A 17,258-nucleotide genomic window follows, 5' to 3' on the forward strand; every position below is an offset into this window, starting at 1 on the left:
GAGCTTGGGTGACTCGTCGTCCAACTCCCTAGCGTTTTGCCGCTTCTTCTGTTGGCGCCGCCCTGGTCCTTCTTCGTCCGAAGAGCTGCTGCTCTTGTTATCCGTGTCGGATAGGAGATGCCTCTTGCCTCTTGTCTGGGAAATGGCTTGGTTTCTTTTTAGCCCCTTCTTCCTTTTGGCTCTCTTCACCAGCTGCCACTCCCCCTGCTGCCTCCTCCTGCTCCGTTGATTCGCTCTCCTGAGGAGTGGGAGGTTCAGGGGGCAGTGCTGTTGATTGGCTGTCTGCTGCCTCAATCTTTTCCTCCACCTTGTCTCTCTCTGTGTCCTCCTTTGTCCCGATGTTCTCCCTGGGGGCCTTGGTGGTTGGTGTGACACGAGGCATTTCTTCTGCTTCCCCCTCGTTGGTTTTAGCTGCCTGTGCATAAGTACGGCAACGTTTGGGGCAGGTCTTGTAGAGGTGACTTGCCTCGCCACACAGGTTGCAGCACTTAGCCTGTTTACAATCTTTTGTCTGGTGCCCTTCCTTTTTGCAGTTCTTGCAGAGGACAGCACTGCAATTGGCCGCCACATGACCAGACTTGCCGCATGAGCGACAAAGTTTGGTTTGCCCAGCGTAGACAAGGTAACCACGGCTTCCCCCGAAAGCGAATCTGGAAGGGGGGGTGGAAAACAGCTCCCTTACCGTCGGTCTTGAGCGTTACCTTAACCTGGCGTTTACATGTCCAGATCCCCAAATTATCTTTAACTTCAGTGCAGCTCCCAACCTTATCGAAGTACCTGGTAAGGAAGGTGAGCACGTCAGCGACAGGGACGTGGGGGTTGTACAGATGCACCGTCGCAACCCGTTCACGATGCAACGGTAGAACAAAGAGCGGCTCCGCCGTCAGGATCTTCATTTCTGGCAGGTCTTTCTTTTCCTCAAACACCTTCAGGAGTTTGACACAAGCTGCCACGTGCTTGAAGGTCACATCAAAGAAACCAGCGCTGGGGAAATCCTGGAGGCAGTAGATCTCCGCAGCCTCGAAACCACACAGCTTGAATAGGATCCTCTTGGTGAAGAAGGTCCTATCCATTCCTGTTCCTTGCTCGCTGCGCTTCACCATGACTCGGATGGTGTTAGGTACCCCATGGTAAGGGGTTTGACGGGTTATAGCCATTGCTCTTTCCCTGGCAGAAGCCACTAGCTTGCTAGCATTAATGTCACATATTAGCACATTCCTTAGCTAATATCACCACCTCCAACACCTCTTTGGCCTTTAGTCTGTGACATCTTTTTGGTTAAGTTAACTGGGTCCCTCTCCGCAGATGCTGCCAGACCTGCTGAGTCTTTCCAGGTATTTTTACTTGGATCTCTCTCTCTCTCTCTCTCTCTCACCCCCAGGGGCTCAGAGACCCCAGTGCTAATTGGCTGCACCTGGCATGGGCGCCGCCCACAACCTGCCCATGATTGGCTCGGTCCCCCACCTCCTTTTAAGAGCCAAGCCATGAATGGTTCGGATGGACTGTCAGTCGCCGGCTGGTTGGGCGGATCTTGCCATTCTCCCGCCACCAGCCCCGCCTCCCCCCAAACGGCTCCCAGGAACGGAACGGTGATTGGTCTAAATGACTGTCAGTCACCGGCTGGTTGGGCGGATCTTGCCATTCTCCCGCCCCCCCCACTGGAACGGAACGGTGATTGGTTTAAATGACTGTCAGTCACCGGCTGGTTGGGCGGATCTTGCCATTCTCCCGCCCCCCCCACTGGAACGGAACGGTGATTGGTTTAAATGACTGTCAGTCATCGGCTGGTAGGGCGGATCTTGCCATTCTCCCGCCCCCCCCACTGGAACGGAACGGTGATTGGTTTAAATGACTGTCAGTCACCGGCTGGTTGGGCGGATCTTGCCATTCTCACCCCCCCACCCACCCATCCCTGGAACGGAACGGTGATTGGTTTAAATGCCTGTCCGTCACCGGCTGGTTGGGCGGATCTTGCCATTCTCACCCCCCCCACCCCCTCCCTGGAACGGAACGGTGATTGGTTTAAATGCCTGTCCGTTACCGGCTGGTTGGGCGGATCTTGCCATTCTCACCCCCCCACCCCCTCCCTGGAACGGAACGGTGATTGGTTTAAATGCCTGTCCGTTACCGGCTGGTTGGGCGGATCTTGCCATTCTCACCCCCCCCACCCCCTCCCTGGAACGGAACGGTGATTGGTTTAAATGACTGTCAGTCAGTGGCGGATTGGCAGGATTCCAGATAAAAATCAAAACGGGATGCTGGAAATCTGAAACAAAAACAAAACCAGCTGGAAAAACTCAGCAGGTCTGACGGCCTCTGCGGAGAGGGAGACAGTTAACGTTTCGAGTCTGTAATATAACTCTTGATCAGAACTGACGTGGCAGCCTTGATCCCGCCCACCTCCCCACAGCCGGGTCCTGATTGGTTCAGGCGGCTGTCAGTTACGGGCTGAGCCTGCAGCGGGGCCGTGGCCTGGATTTGACGGGGGTCCCCAGTTTTGTTGTGTTTTCTTTTTTACTTGCCCGGGAATGTGAGGGCGGCCTCCGCCCCGCGGTCTGTCCGTGTGGGGATGGCGGGCGTGGACTGGGAGCCTCTGTGAACGGAAAAGGCAGGCGGGCGAGCGAGCGAGCGAGCGAGAGAGAGAGAGAGAGAGAGAGTGGGAGTAGGTGAAGCCTGCGGCCTGCTCGGTTGCCAAGGTGACGCGCGGCCTGGGACGGTGGGGGGGGGGCCTAACAATGAGCTCCCGGGTGCGGCCTCAGCAGCAGCAACAGCCGGGCCGGTTCACTCCGGCCACCGGGCCCCGGGCCCAGGGAGCCGAGCAGCTGGAGATGAGGCGGATCCGGGTTCCAGGCCGCGGCGGCGGCGGCGGCGGCAGCGGCAGCCCCGCTTCCTCCGCCTCAGCCTCAGCAGCCGCCGCCGCCGCCGCCTCCTCCCGCCAGGCCTGGAGCCGGGAGAACCCGGGGTACGAGGCCGGGGAGGAGGAGGAGGAGGAACTGGACATGGAGCTGGACTGGGCCGGGATCAGCCCCGGATGCCGCTCGGTCTCCAGCAGCGGGGGGGGCGGCGGCGGCGGGGGCGCGGGCGGGGGGAGCCGGGCAAACCCCGGTCTGAGCCCCACTCCCAACCCGGAGAACCAGCAGCTGAGAGCCGGCCTTCCCCGCAGCGTCCTGCAGAAAATCCGAGGTGAGTGTGAGAGCCGCACTGCAAAACATTAAAATAACACAGACCCCGCCAAACAGCCCCCAGCCCCATCCCCCCCTCCCACAGCACAGCCCCCAGCCCCATCCCCCCCCCTCCCACAGCACAGCCCCCAGCCCCATCCCCCCCTCCCACAGCACAGCCCCCAGCCCCATCCCCCCCCCTCCCACAGCCCATCCCCCAGCCCCATCCCCCCCCCTCCCACAGCACAGCCCCCAGCCCCATCCCCCCCCCTCCCACAGCACAGCCCCCTCCCACAGCACAGCCCCCAGCCCCCTCCCCCCCCCTCCCACAGCACAGCCCCCCTCCCACAGCACAGCCCCCAGCCCCCTCCCCCCCCCTCCCACAGCACAGCCCCCTCCCACAGCACAGCCCCCAGCCCCCTCCCCCCCCCCTCCCACAGCACAGCCCCCTCCCACAGCACAGCCCCCAGCCCCCTCCCCCCCCCCTCCCACAGCACAGCCCCCTCCCACAGCACAGCCCCCAGCCCCCTCCCCCCCCCTCCCACAGCACAGCCCCCTCCCACAGCACAGCCCCCAGCCCCATCCCCCCTCCCACAGCACAGCCCCCAGCCCCATCCCCCCTCCCACAGCACAGCCCCCAGCCCCATCCCCCCCCCTCCCACAGCCCATCCCCCAGCCCCATCCCCCCCCCTCCCACAGCACCCCCCCTCCCACAGCACAGCCCCCAGCCCCATCCCCCCCCCTCCCACAGCCCATCCCCCAGCCCCAGCACCCCCCCTCCCACAGCACAGCCCCCTCCCACAGCACCCCCCCTCCCACAGCACAGCCCCCTCCCACAGCACAGCCCCCAGCCCCCTCCCCCCCTCCCACAGCACAGCCCCCTCCCACAGCACAGCCCCCAGCCCCCTCCCCCCCCTCCCACAGCACAGCCCCCTCCCACAGCACAGCCCCCAGCCCCATCCCCCCCCCTCCCACAGCCCATCCCCCAGCCCCATCCCCCCCCCTCCCACAGCACCCCCCCTCCCACAGCACAGCCCCCAGCCCCATCCCCCCCCCTCCCACAGCCCATCCCCCAGCCCCAGCACCCCCCCTCCCACAGCACAGCCCCCTCCCACAGCACCCCCCCTCCCACAGCACAGCCCCCTCCCACAGCACAGCCCCCAGCCCCCTCCCCCCCTCCCACAGCACAGCCCCCTCCCACAGCACAGCCCCCAGCCCCCTCCCCCCCTCCCACAGCACAGCCCCCTCCCACAGCACAGCCCCCAGCCCCATCCCCCCCTCCCACAGCACAGCCCCCAGCCCCATCCCCCCCTCCCACAGCACAGCCCCCAGCCCCCTCCCCACAGCCCAGCCCCAGCGCCCCCCCCCCACAGCCCATCCCCCAGCCACATCCCCCAGCCCCAGCCCCCCCCCACAGCCCATCCCCCAGCCCCCCAGCCCCAGCACATCCCCCAGCCCATCCCCCAGCCCCAGCCCCCCCCCCCCCCCCCACAGCCCATCCCCCAGCCCCCCAGCCCCAGCACATCCCCCAGTCCCAGCCCCCCCCCTCCTCCAGCCCCAGCCCCCCCTTCCCACAGCCCATCCCCCAGCCCATGCCCCTGCCCCAGCCCCCCCCACAGCACATCCCCCTCCCCAAGCCACATCCCCCTCCCACAGCCCAGCCCCAGCCACATCCCCCAGTCCCAGCCCCCCCCCACAGCCCATCCCCCAGCCCCAGCCCCAGCACATCCCCCAGCTCCCCCCTCCCACAGCACATCCCCAAGTCCCAGCCCCCGCCCCTCCCCCTCCCCAGCCCCTCCCCCAGCACAGTGCCCCTCCCCCAGCCACAGCCCCCGCCCCCAGCACAGTCCCCAGCCCATCCCCCAGCCCCCCCCCCCAGCCACAGCCCCAGCCCCAGCAGTAATCCGGCCGGGAGGGGGGAAGGTGTTTTCAATCAGGGTCTGGGATCCGCCTGAGAGGCAAACTCAATCCTACTCTTCAAGAGAGAACTGGGTGATTACTTCCCAAAATTGCAGAGGGGCCGAGCAGACGGAGTTGCATTTACACAGCGCCTTTCACAGTCTCCGGATGGGATGCCCCAAAGGGCTTCCCAGCTAATGAAGTGATTTTTTTTATTTGATGTGTAGTCGCTGTTGCAATGCAGGGGTCGTGACAGACAATTTGTACGCAGCAAGATCCTGCAAACTGTGATGTGATGACCCAGATAATCTTTTTTTTTTGTTGTGTGTGAGAGATTTGTTGAAGGATAAATATTGGTCAGGACACTGGGAAGAACTCCCCTATCCTCCTCCCACAATAGTGCTATAGGATTCTTTTTACATCCACCTGAAAGAGCCCACAGAGCCTTGGTTTAATGTCTCATCTGAAGGATGGTGACTTCGACAGAGCAACGCGCCCTCAGTATCGCACTTGAATTGTGTACTCAAGTGTCTGAAATGGGGCTAAAACCTGCAACTATCTGACTTGGGTGAGAGTTCTACCAGCTGAGCTATGACTGACAGATTAATCGAATAGCCCATTCAAAGAGCTAGCACAGACATGGGCTGAATGGCCTTCTGTGCAGCATGTTTCTATGATTGACATTCTCCAGCCCTTTCCTAGCTGGTCTCCCACCTTCCATTAAATTTCAGCTCATCCAAAACTTTGCTGCCTTTCATGAAGCTGTTGGTGTGTATAATATTATTGGAAAATATTTTTCTTTTAAAATAGAGGCTTAGTCTGTGGGTGTGTCTTAATTGGATGAAAGCCAGCTAGTCTGGGTGCTTTGATGTGCACTAGTTTTGCGATGTAAGAGAGGTAGAGTGTATTTGCATTTTTTGAATAGAGTATTCAAGAAGGCGAGTGAAATCTGGCACCTAGCTAGCAGAGACCAAGCAATATATCTATATTGCTAATAAAATTGGTACTATGAAAGGGGTTTTATTGTTAGAAGAGGCTGGTGATACAATGAAAATTTACATTCAATGAGCTGTGCTAGGTATAAGGATAGTGGTTTGTGTGCGTAGGGCAGAGGCAATGTATGATCAAAGCAGCTGTAAGCCTCCAACTGTCTCCACAGGAACCAAAGTGAAAGGAACCTCATTTTGAATTTATAAGGTGAAAATGCTTTGCCTTTTGTGTGGTTAGGTCTATGGGCTACTGTTGCCTTATAGGAGATTAGTTTGGGAATTTGTTAAAAGTTATGATAGTAATTTGTAGCTATGTGTATGTATTTAACTTGTGTAAGTTAATATAATGTTTCATTTAGTTTCATTTAAAACCTCTCGAGAACTGGTGGTCTGATTCCTGAATTTAGAGTTCCACCTCAAACATACCACTTAAAAATATAGGTTATGACAGTTGTTTAATGTTTCCCTCTGGGATTTTTAAATAACTCAGCTTTACCAAAAGGCTGTCTTATGACAGTGCCCACCTCCACCCTGTCTGTTTTGGGCATTGGCTAAAACGTTCATCAATGTCTTTGGTACTTGATTATTCCAATACCCTGCAGCCCTCCCAAACTCCATAAACTTCAGCTCATTCGGAATTCTGCAGCCCTTTTCCTAACTGAAACCAAATTCCGCTCTCAGTCACCCACTGTGCTGGCTGACCTACATTGGCTCCTGAACTAAAAACTCCTTGGTTTTTAATCTTCTCATCTTTGAATTCAAGTCTACCCACGCCGCTAACCCAAGGCAACCCTCCGATATCTCTGTGCTCCTTCAATTCTAGCCTCTTGTGCATTCCTTCAATGCGCCCTTGTTGGTTTGCCTTCGGCTGTCCTTTTTCCTTCCCTAACCCTCTCCACCTCTATCATCTCCTCTGAGATCCTCCATTGAAACCTGCAGCTTTGATAAAGTTTTTGGTCACCTGCCTTAATATCACCAAAAGTGGCTCAGTCTCTGATTTATATCTGGTAATCCTCCCATAAAGCCCCTTGAGCAATGTTACTGTGTTGTAGGTGCTATATAAATGCAAGTTATTGACATGCATAAAGTCCATCAGCATTTGTAATAGATGTTTGAGTTTTCGGCTATACACCTTATATTAATGAAGCATAGAAATACTTGTATTTGTATAGTGCCTTTCATGACCACTGGACATCTCAAAATGCTTTGGTTTATTGTCTCATCACTTCTTCAGCCCTTCACTGGAGTGTCAGTCTGGATTTTTGTGCTGGAGTCTTGGAGTGGGGTTTGAACTCAGAAACAACTCTGAGCATTTACTTCATGTGCTAACTATCCACTTTGCACATACAACAGTGACTGATGGTAAAAGAACCCCTGGTCCTGGTCCAACCAGTTTGTCGCACATAACTATGAAGACATGTTCATCATAATATAGACGTGGCTTTCAGTTGGCGTGCCAAGTATAAGTTCTCAAGTGAGGTAGAAAAACTTAAAGCCCAGGCCAATTATGGAACAGTCCCTTTAGGCGATGGAAGCTATTCCAGGTAACCACTCTGGCCCTGATTAACAGTAGCAAGGTACCTGCTTTTTATACAAAGTGTTCCTCATGCCAGCAAGAAACAGCTCCAGCTCTTGTCAATATCCACTTCTGGGAGGAAGACCACCTCCTAAAACTTAATCTCGTTCTCGCCTTGCTTAAGTTGATTTAGTTGTAACAAACTCTACACAAACACAATCTGTACCCTTCATTTTATAAACATAATTCAAATCTCCTTTCGTCCACATTTCCCTGAAGTGCAGAACCCCAGATCTTTGAGTCTGTCTTGGTAGATGCTGAGGGACCCACTGTTTGTTTTCAGCTCCTCCCATTAAGTGAATTAGGCACAGATAAGGTTAGAAAGTGTTATATTAATGGGTCGACTTTGCCCTTGTATTTCCCCAAAGCAGAATGAAATCATTTCAGAAACAGCGTGGTTTAATTTGGGAGATTTCAGGATCTTTCTGGATGGATGAAATAAGTTGGCTGATCTGTAAATATCTTGTGATCAATCCTTTGTTCTCAAGATGTCCGCAAGCAGTGTACTGAGACTTTCCAGATGGGATAAAATCCTCTGGCTATTATGTTTTTGACAACATAAACACGTTAAAAATGGGTTTATAATTCCTCTGCACCTAACACTTGGTGGAAATCTCTCCTGGTGTCATTGGGAATTATGACAGTCTGCTTTATAACAGAGCACCTGAATCAAACTGTCCATGTCATGCAGACTGTGAGTTAGAATGGATGTTAGAATGGAACTGAAAGGCAGAATTACCACACTTTGAATTCATGGCCATCCTTTGGTAGCTATCCACATGTGCTTCCTCCATGCTGATACTGAAATGGAAATGAGAATGAGTTGAAGGGACCGTTGACAGGGGAAGCTGACAGCATATTAGCAATGTGGGAGGCAAGGCCACGCCTGAAGGCTTGTTTTCACTTAGTGCATTGGATTGAGTGTACATTAAATATCTAATGATAATGCTAAGAATGAGAAATCCATACACATTTGGGACAAAAGGAAAGCCTGAACTGGGGGGCTGATTTTTTGATCATTTATCCTGAAGCCATCACTTTGACCAAGTCTTACGCAATTGCTGATGAATAGGAAAAGCTTGTAAAATAGTCTGCATCTTTCATTCTCCACCCCCCACCCTCACAACAAAATTCTCAAATAAATTGGTGTGATTAGTGCTGTATTGCAGTGACAGTAAAAGGATTCCAACAGCCTTGAGTGCTGGACAAGCCTCTTATACACGGGGATTACTTGGTAATCTTTTGGCTTTCATGCAATACTGGACATCTTTTATTAAAAGTTTCTTTTAAAGGAAACCATTGCTCATCCAAATTATTCTTATGCATTAGATGGATCAATTTCAGGTCTGGCCTTTTTTAAGCTTTTTAGCTGGTATTAGGCCATGGAAGGAATCAGACGTAACCAAACTCAGACCCAGGAAGGAGGAGGATGCTGGGAAATGCAGCCAATTCTGGCACCAGCATTGCAGAATAAACAGTTCTTGTTGCTCTACCCAACAATGCATCTCAACCGCAACATCAGTGGAATGCACATTAGGTCATTGTGGCCTTTCTTCATTTCATATCCAGTTATTGGTGTGGCCTCAAGTTGCTGAGTTAGTCTATTTTTATGCAGTAGCCCCATGATCATTAGGGAGTTGAGTAGAGGGCACTTGACCTCATGTTACACACAGCCATTGTAGGCAATAAACAGAAGAGCCTGAATTTGTATCAAGAATTTGTGTAATAATGAAGGTAATTTTAACTGTCGGTGATGGTGTAAAATGGTTGATATTGGGTCAGTCATTTGTTATAAGCCACAGAGCACTTTCCTTGGCATTGAAGTCAATAGTTACTCCAAACTATAGATGCTCTAAAGAAGGGTCATATTGACTTGAAACGTTAACTCTATTTCTCGCTCCACAGATGCTGCTAGACCTGAGTTTTTGCAGCATTTTCTGTTTTTGTTTCAGATACTCCCTTTGTTCAAATTCCAATCTTTCATGTGAACCTACATACAGATAGTGAGTGTTAGTGGGCTGTACTGCTGATCCGCTTCTGCTCAGCCCACAAGTCAACCTTACCCAACCCAGGGTCTGATTATAGAATCATAGTGGATATGGCACAAGAGGAGACTATTCAGCCCAGCGCTGCTAGACCTTTGAAGGAGCAATTCATCTAGTCCCACTCCCCTGCCTTTTCCTCTTAGCCCAATTTCTTTTTGAACGCCTTGATTGAATTTGCCTCCACCACACTCTCTGGCAGTGCATTCCAGGTCCTAACCACTTGCTAGGTGAAAACTTGTTTCTTCATAAAACCATAGAAAAGTTATGGCACAGAAAGAGGCCGTTCAGCCCATTGTGTCTGTGCCAGACCTGCTGAGTTTTTCCAGGTAATTCTGTTTTTATACCTAACACTGATGTTTGGGGGAACCCCACTATAAACCTTCCTCCAATCCAAAAAAAACTGTTCACCACTATTCTGTTTCCTGTCACTTGGCCAATTTCGTTTCCATGTTGCTGCTGTGCTTCTATTCCATGAGCTCTAACTTTGCTCACAAGTCAGTTGTGTGGCACTGTACCAAACTTTTTGGAAACCTAAGTTCACCACATCAGCATTATTCTCATCTACCCTCTCTGATACCTCGTCAAAAAACTCAAACCAGTTAAACATGATTTATCCATAACAAATCCCTTGCTGGGTTTCCTTAATTTGCATTTACCCAAGTGACTATTAATTTGGCCCTCAATTACCTAAAAGCTTCCCTACCCCCAAGGTTAAACTGACTGGCCTATAGTTGCTGGGCTTATCGTTACACCCATTTTTGAGTAAGGGTGTAACATTTGCAATTCACCAGTCCTCTGGCACTTGCCCTGATTCTAAGAAAGCTTGGAAAATTGTGGTCTGTGCCTCCACTCTCTCTTCCCTCAGATGGATCTCATCTGGTCCTGGTTTCTTATTAACTTGAAGTACAGACAGCCTAACCGATACTTCCTTGCCAATTTTAAACCCTTCAAGTGTCTAAACAACTACCTCTTTGACTATGACCTGAGGAGGAACTTCTTCCTCAGTAAAGAGAGATGGAAATTATTCATTTAATAATCTCAGCCTGGCCCCAAGTATAAATCAATTTTTTAGCCCCTACACCCCACTACTCCTTTTAACCACTCCTCTACTATTTATATGTACCCTTTTCACTACCCTAGCTAACTCAGCCACATCAGCATTTGAACTTGGGATTTTCCTATTTTCTATCACTCAGTTCCACACTAGGCATTGAAATTCCCAATTGAGTCATTGGTCTGCCTCTTAATGTGAGTGTTTTGTTGAAGTACTTGATTGGAATTAAAACTAGTTATGTAAATTTGTTCAGCAAAATTTTGACTTTTAAACCAAATTGTAATCAAGAGTACTACATTAAAATTCTTCCCTTTATACTTTAGATTTTAGCATATGCACTACTTGTGCAAGAATGCTTCCCCACCCTTCCACATCTTTGAACAAGAACCCAGTTTTGGACCTGAGGGATTTTAAAACGTGGCCAAAGGTGTAATTTGCATAGCATTTTCCCTATTGAATTTGCTTTTTATATAATTGGTCAAACCTGTTGATTAACACAGTACATAAATGTGATCTTAAGTATAAATACATATTAGTACTTTTCAAAATTAAATTGAATGTTGATGTGTTGCATCAATTGGGTTTTAATCTAGAATCAAAATTCACTGTTTGCAGTGTTAACTGTGAAGATTTCCACAAGCATGCACAATAACCTTGTTAAACTTAGAAAATCAAGAAGTGGTTGAAAATCTTATTGTGAATTGGTTTTTGAAAGCTGTGCTGCAGGTTTATGGGATAAAATTCTCCAGTACGTTAAAAGTTCCAAGCAAAGAATCTGGAAATGTGATCATTGTGCCTGGTCATTAATTAAAGGAAGAGTTTTCATGGTTATATTACCTTTTTATGTTTCAGAATGTCCCAAGGAACTTTGTTTACAATGAATTACTTTAACTGCAATCACTCTTTGTTATGTAGCAGAATTTCATAAACAGAAGCAAGACTAATGACCAGTTAATCCATTTTATGTGGTGACTGTTGAGGAAAGAATGTTGGCCAACACACTGGGAAAGCCTGAATGGACAGGCTGGACCTCAGTTTAACTTCGAAATCCAAAGGGCGGCACTTCCTCTGTTACAGGAGATAATGTGTATTCTGAGCAGTCAAAGAGAATGCCCCATGTGTGGATTTGTTAGTAGCCTGGTTTAGGAACTCTTCTGCACAGCGACAGGGTTCTGCACATGTCAGGTGCCTGGATGTTGAATTAGAGATTTTGGTGTTTGGATTAAAAGTTATAGCTTTGAGCTCCCATAATCTGATTACATAATGTAGGCTGCTCCAGTGTAGAGAAGAAAGATTGCTCCATTGTTGAACAAGACCTTGAAGTAGGTACCCACCTGCTTATTCATTGAATTTAGACAGTTAAAGGGTGATTTGATATTAAGGGGAGCAGCTAGAGTAGAGAGAGAGAGAGAAACTGTTTCTGCTATTGGGGTGTCTAGGACTAGCGGTATAGTCTAAGGACAAATGATGGTGAAACAGAAAGAAGAGCTAGGAAACACCTACATCTACTTGGAGCAATGATTTGTTTTACTATCATATACAGAAATGAAAGTACAAACCTCCAAAGCATAATTAAATGTGCCAAGTAGAGGTGAATGTGAGAAACCCATTAATAATTTGCACTTCATGTATGCTCACATTGGTCATGTACAACAGTGCCATCTGTGTTCAGAAATCGTTCAAAATTCTAGCTGCCATTTGTTTCAAAGATTAATGTTCTACATAACATCATAAGAATTATTCTGATTAACTATCAAAGAGACATATACATGGTTATCCAGGCTGACTCTGAGATGACTTGGCAAGTGTTCTGTTGTTCCACAATCTGTTCTTCCAACTCAAGACTCTAATGTTACTTGACCTATGGCAGCAGATGCTGGTTTTGAAACCTGGTTTACAAATTGATTCCAGCCTTTAGTTCTTGAATGTGTTGGTCTTTGCTTGATGAACAATGGGGCACTATTGTAACGTTTGTGTAGGTAGCACTTTTGTTAAAGATGTAGAGATATACTCACCATGATCTGACATCAGTTTATCTATATATGACAAATCATGATGTAATATGGCATTCTGATTCAGCATTGTAAGGATTCTTTTCACTAGTGGTACCTTCTGCAGAAAGTGAGAAAAGCTACACTTGTTCCATTAATTTTTGAGCCAGAAAATCTTACATTCTACCCAAGGAATGATCCTTACAGCTGAACGTTTCAAATATTAGTGCAACAGTGATTTCTGCTGATTTGTTTTCTGGTGTTTACAGTGAGAATAGTTCAAACTTTCACTTGATGTGAATTTCAAGCTTTTGCAATATATTTTCATGAGAGCTGGATGCCTAACTTCTGGAGAAAAGCTTCAGATGCTGAGAGTTATAAAAATGCAATGCAGCAGAAAGAATAACATGGAAAGTGAGGGCCACGAAATGTAGGAAAAAGCATAAATGTGTTCAAAAGGCCAGGCTTAATGCTGGGACAGTCATCTACTGGCCTGACTGCATTTATATGGTAAATGTTGAGACAAGTATTGCAGACAGTTGGATTTTTTGAATGATAATTTATTAAAATTTGAACTAAAACTTCTAACAATCATTGTTAAACTGTTAGGTCGTCAACATGTATTAGAAATGCATTTGGTTCCACAGGAAAGAGTTTATTCTGTCTAGCTGGTGGGATTGAGATCTCTTAATGTAAACTTGTGCTTAAAATTTGTGACGTTGCTTTGTTGCTAAGTCCCTGTCACAGCTGTGTAACTGTACAATTAGATTGGATCTTCATTTTCCCCCTAAATAAAACATGGAACTCTCCCAAAAAGTATCTTCAGTTTGTAACAATGAACTCATTTAAATTTTTAAAAAATCCTCTTGAAAAGCAGTGATTGAGGTGGTTGGCGCATGTCCTGATCCCTTTCTCAGGCCATTTGGTTGGGTTACAAGAGTGGGTCAGGGCTCTTTGTCTGTCAGTTTTATTCCCCTTGTTTTATTATACGGAAGTATGTGGCCTGTGCTCCAAGTGCCCTGCAATCTCCTTCTTGCCTACCCACAAGGTGATGTAAATCCAAATTAGGAATTTGGCTCATACAAATTACAGATGCAACTTAATAGGAATATCAGAACTGCAAAGCTTAATAGTTTTCGTTTTAAACATCTAGCGGTGAATTTCTGTGCCCTGCTGCAATAATCCTAATACTGCTGTATCACTTCCTTGGCCATACAAATTGTGGAATTTTATAAGGGCTTACGCTAATTCAATAAAGTTCCAATTCATTTTTTGGAATATCTTATGAACAACTTGCCTGCACATACATCTATAAATATGCGTGTATATATGTGACAAAGATTATTTTGGCTAACATCGCTGCATTTATGCAGAACTGGTGATTTTTCATTCTGAGGCCTTTTCTGCCAATCCGACCATAGGGCCAGGTTGGGAGATGTGGTCTTCGTATCGTTGTCGTCTGTTTGTAGTGCAATGTAAACTGCAGCTGATGGAACATTGATAGCTATGTGACGCCTTTGAATGGTCTTGCAGTTTCTTGCAATTCTCAAAACAAGAGCAAGTTTGATAGCATTATGTCATGCATTATTTATTTAGTGTTTGAATAGTCACAGAGCCATTCAATAGCCTTGTCAGTGGTTAGATGGAGTTCTTTAAGCCCACTTTCAAACTTAGTCAGCAAACCCTCCTCGACAATGTGATTATTGTTTGGACTGCACCACAGCTGCAGCCTGGATGGTCTTGGTGACCTCACTGATGTTGGGTGGCTACACAGAGGCCCTGGCCAGTCTGGAAACAGTTTAAAAGGCTCAACGCATCGTGCATTGATTGGTTTGGTGCGAAAATTGCTTCTGTAATGATATATGTCAATTAATGGTAGTTGTAGAATTATTTTAAATCTCATGAAATTTGATTTGTAAACTCTATTGGTCTATGAAGCCTATAAATGTTTGATTTTTACTGTTTGATGTTGTTTCAAAAGTCCATGTCATTACCCTCTTTTATTCTTTCTTAAGCTTTATGGGGGACACGTCTGACTGTGGATCAAGCTATTAGTAGAGAAAGATACCTGAAGAACATGCTGCGAGAGTTGGTGACATACATCATTTTCATGGTGATTCTGTGTATCTGTAAGTGCGATCTCCAGCTTCTTAACTAGACCAAGGGAATAGTGGTGTTTATTTTATAACAGGTGCTGTTCTACACAATTTATTAAAATGCAAGTAAGGTGGACCTGCTTTAAAGAGGAGAATGCTCATTGTATTGCATTAATGTGTAATAGATGGGATGATTAATATTTCAAATACAGTATAGTCTTTATCACAATTAGACAGAAGACTGATAGGCTCCTCATACAAGTGACCAAATCACACTGTGTGCAATAACATCACTCCAAGAGTCAGATGTGTTAACTGCTGTTACAAAACATACAGAACTGGATAGTACATTCTTGACTTTGGTCATCTACTTGATTCTCTCAAATCTGTTATGAAGCTTTGCTCAGTCAGTGTCGCCTGCTCGTTATTTGGCCAAGTTGGCTATGGATTGAAGCTATTAGTAAGTTTGTGAATGAAGTAGCAACAATATCGAGCAGCCATTTTAAAATCTTTTTACTATTCAACGGTAATTGTGATTCTTGAGCATGTTCCTCACTTTGCAGAATGCAGTTGTGCTGTTGAAGACAGATGGTAGTTGGTGTATTTGTGAAAAGACTAGTTCTACTAACATTAGCAATGGGGAATCCAATAGAGTTCATATCAGCTGAGATAATTCATCTCAGGCTATGTAAACAGCTCATCAGGTCTTTGCTAGCTCTCAAAGAGTTATCCAATCAGCCCCACTCCCCTGCTTTTTCCCCATAGCCCTGTATTTTTTTGCTTTTAACACTGACATCCAAATTCCTTTTGAAAGTTTTTCTATTGGATCTGCTTCCATCACCCTTTAAGGCAGTGCATTCAAGATCGCAATAACTAGGTGTGTTTTTGAAGAGGAAAAAAATCTTATTTCCTTTCTGGCTTTTTTGTTAGCTATTTTAAATCTGACACCTATGATTACTAACCTACTGCCCACGAAAAGTTTGTACCATCGACTCTATCCAAACCCGCATAATTTTGAACACCTTTATTTGATCTCTCCTTGATTTTTCCCTACTCTAAAGAGAACAATCTTAGCTTCTGCAGTCTCTCCAAATCAACTGAAGTCCCTCATCCTTAGCATTCGATAGCTTTCCTCTGTACCGTCTCCAAGGCCACGACCTTATTAATGTGTAGTGCCCAGAATTGGACACAGTGCTCTGGCTGAGGCCTAACTGCTGACTTTGTAAAAGTTTAGCATACTTTCCTTGCTTTTGTATTCCATTCCTCTATTTATAAAGCCCAGGGTCCCATATGCTTTTTTAATAGACTTCTTAACATGCACTGCCACTTTCAACAATTTGTGTATGTTCACCCCAGGCGTCTGTGCCTTTGCATCCCTTTAAAAGTGTACAGTTTAGTTTATACTGCCTGTTCTGGGCACCACATTATAGGAAGGATGTGAACACATGGACAGAGTGCAGAAGAGGTTTACAAGAATGGTTCCAGAGAAGAGAAGCTTCAGCTATGGGGATAGATTGGAGAGGTTGGACTGTTCTCCTTGAAGAGAAGATGCTAAGAGGAGATTTGATAGAGATGTTCAAAATCATGAGGGAGCTGGACAGAGTAGAGAGGGAGAAGCTGTTCCCACTCATAAAAGGATCAAGAACGAGAGGGCACAGGTTTAAAACGATTTGCAAAAGAAGCAAATGTGATGTGAGAAAAAACTTTCACACGAGTGGTTTGGATCTGGAATGCACTGCTTGGAAGTGTGGTGGAGGCATGTTCAATCGAGGCATTCAAGAGGGCATTAGATGATTGTTTCCATTCAGATAATGTGCAGGGGTATGGGGAAAAGGCGGGCCAATGGCACTAGGTCATAATGCTTATTTGGCGAGCTGGTGCAGACATAATGACCTGAGTGGTCTCCTTCTGTGCCATTAAAATTCTGTGATTCCTCAATCTTCAGACCAGAATGAATTACTTCACACTTCTCTAAATTTCATCTGCCATGTGTCTGCTCATTTCACCAGTCATCCTGAGGTCTTCCTCATTCTTTACCACTTTTTTTTTGGATGTTGATTTCGTTATTTTTGGATTGTCGAAATCTTTTACTGGGGATGAAACTGATGGCTGGCTGTAAATTTTGGTTATATTTCCTGTGGCATTACTCACATTAACTCTGAGGTTTCTGTAAGAAACAGGGGCTGTTATGCCAGTTAACATGAGCAGGGAAACTGACATAACTGGGGGGAGGCCTTTGGGCCAGTGCAAGCACTTGAAAGGGCCCCTGGGTCTGTCGATACTAGGCTTGAGGCCTTGGAATCAGGAGCATAGAAAATGGTAAATGTATCTTTGTGCTCTGCTGGTGAATTTGTTGAGTTTATGTTTACTAATGATTGTATAAATTTCCATAAATTACATGGTGAAACACACAAGGTCATTGTATGTGCAGTTTTCTAAGTTCATAT

General features: G+C 47.3%; 1 protein-coding gene across 5 annotated transcripts in view; it reads left to right on the forward strand.

Annotated features, from left to right (window-relative positions):
- The first annotated feature begins 2,529 nt into the window (after positions 1-2,529).
- Positions 2,530-17,258, forward strand: part of pkd2 (polycystic kidney disease 2) — a 40,902-nt gene continuing 26,173 nt past the window's right edge. For 2 of the 5 annotated variants that reach the window (XM_041192134.1, XM_041192144.1), the window contains exons 1-2: positions 2,530-3,183; positions 14,731-14,844. In XM_041192134.1, the coding sequence (XP_041048068.1) occupies positions 2,736-3,183; positions 14,731-14,844 (562 nt within the window). In that variant the 5' untranslated portion in view covers positions 2,530-2,735. The remainder of the gene's footprint in view (positions 3,184-14,730; positions 14,845-17,258) is intronic. The other 3 variants (XM_041192168.1, XM_041192162.1, XM_041192154.1) reach the window with 3 other exon arrangements.

Source organism: Carcharodon carcharias, chromosome 1, assembly GCF_017639515.1.
Source record: "Carcharodon carcharias isolate sCarCar2 chromosome 1, sCarCar2.pri, whole genome shotgun sequence".
Lineage (NCBI taxonomy): Eukaryota > Metazoa > Chordata > Chondrichthyes > Lamniformes > Lamnidae > Carcharodon > Carcharodon carcharias.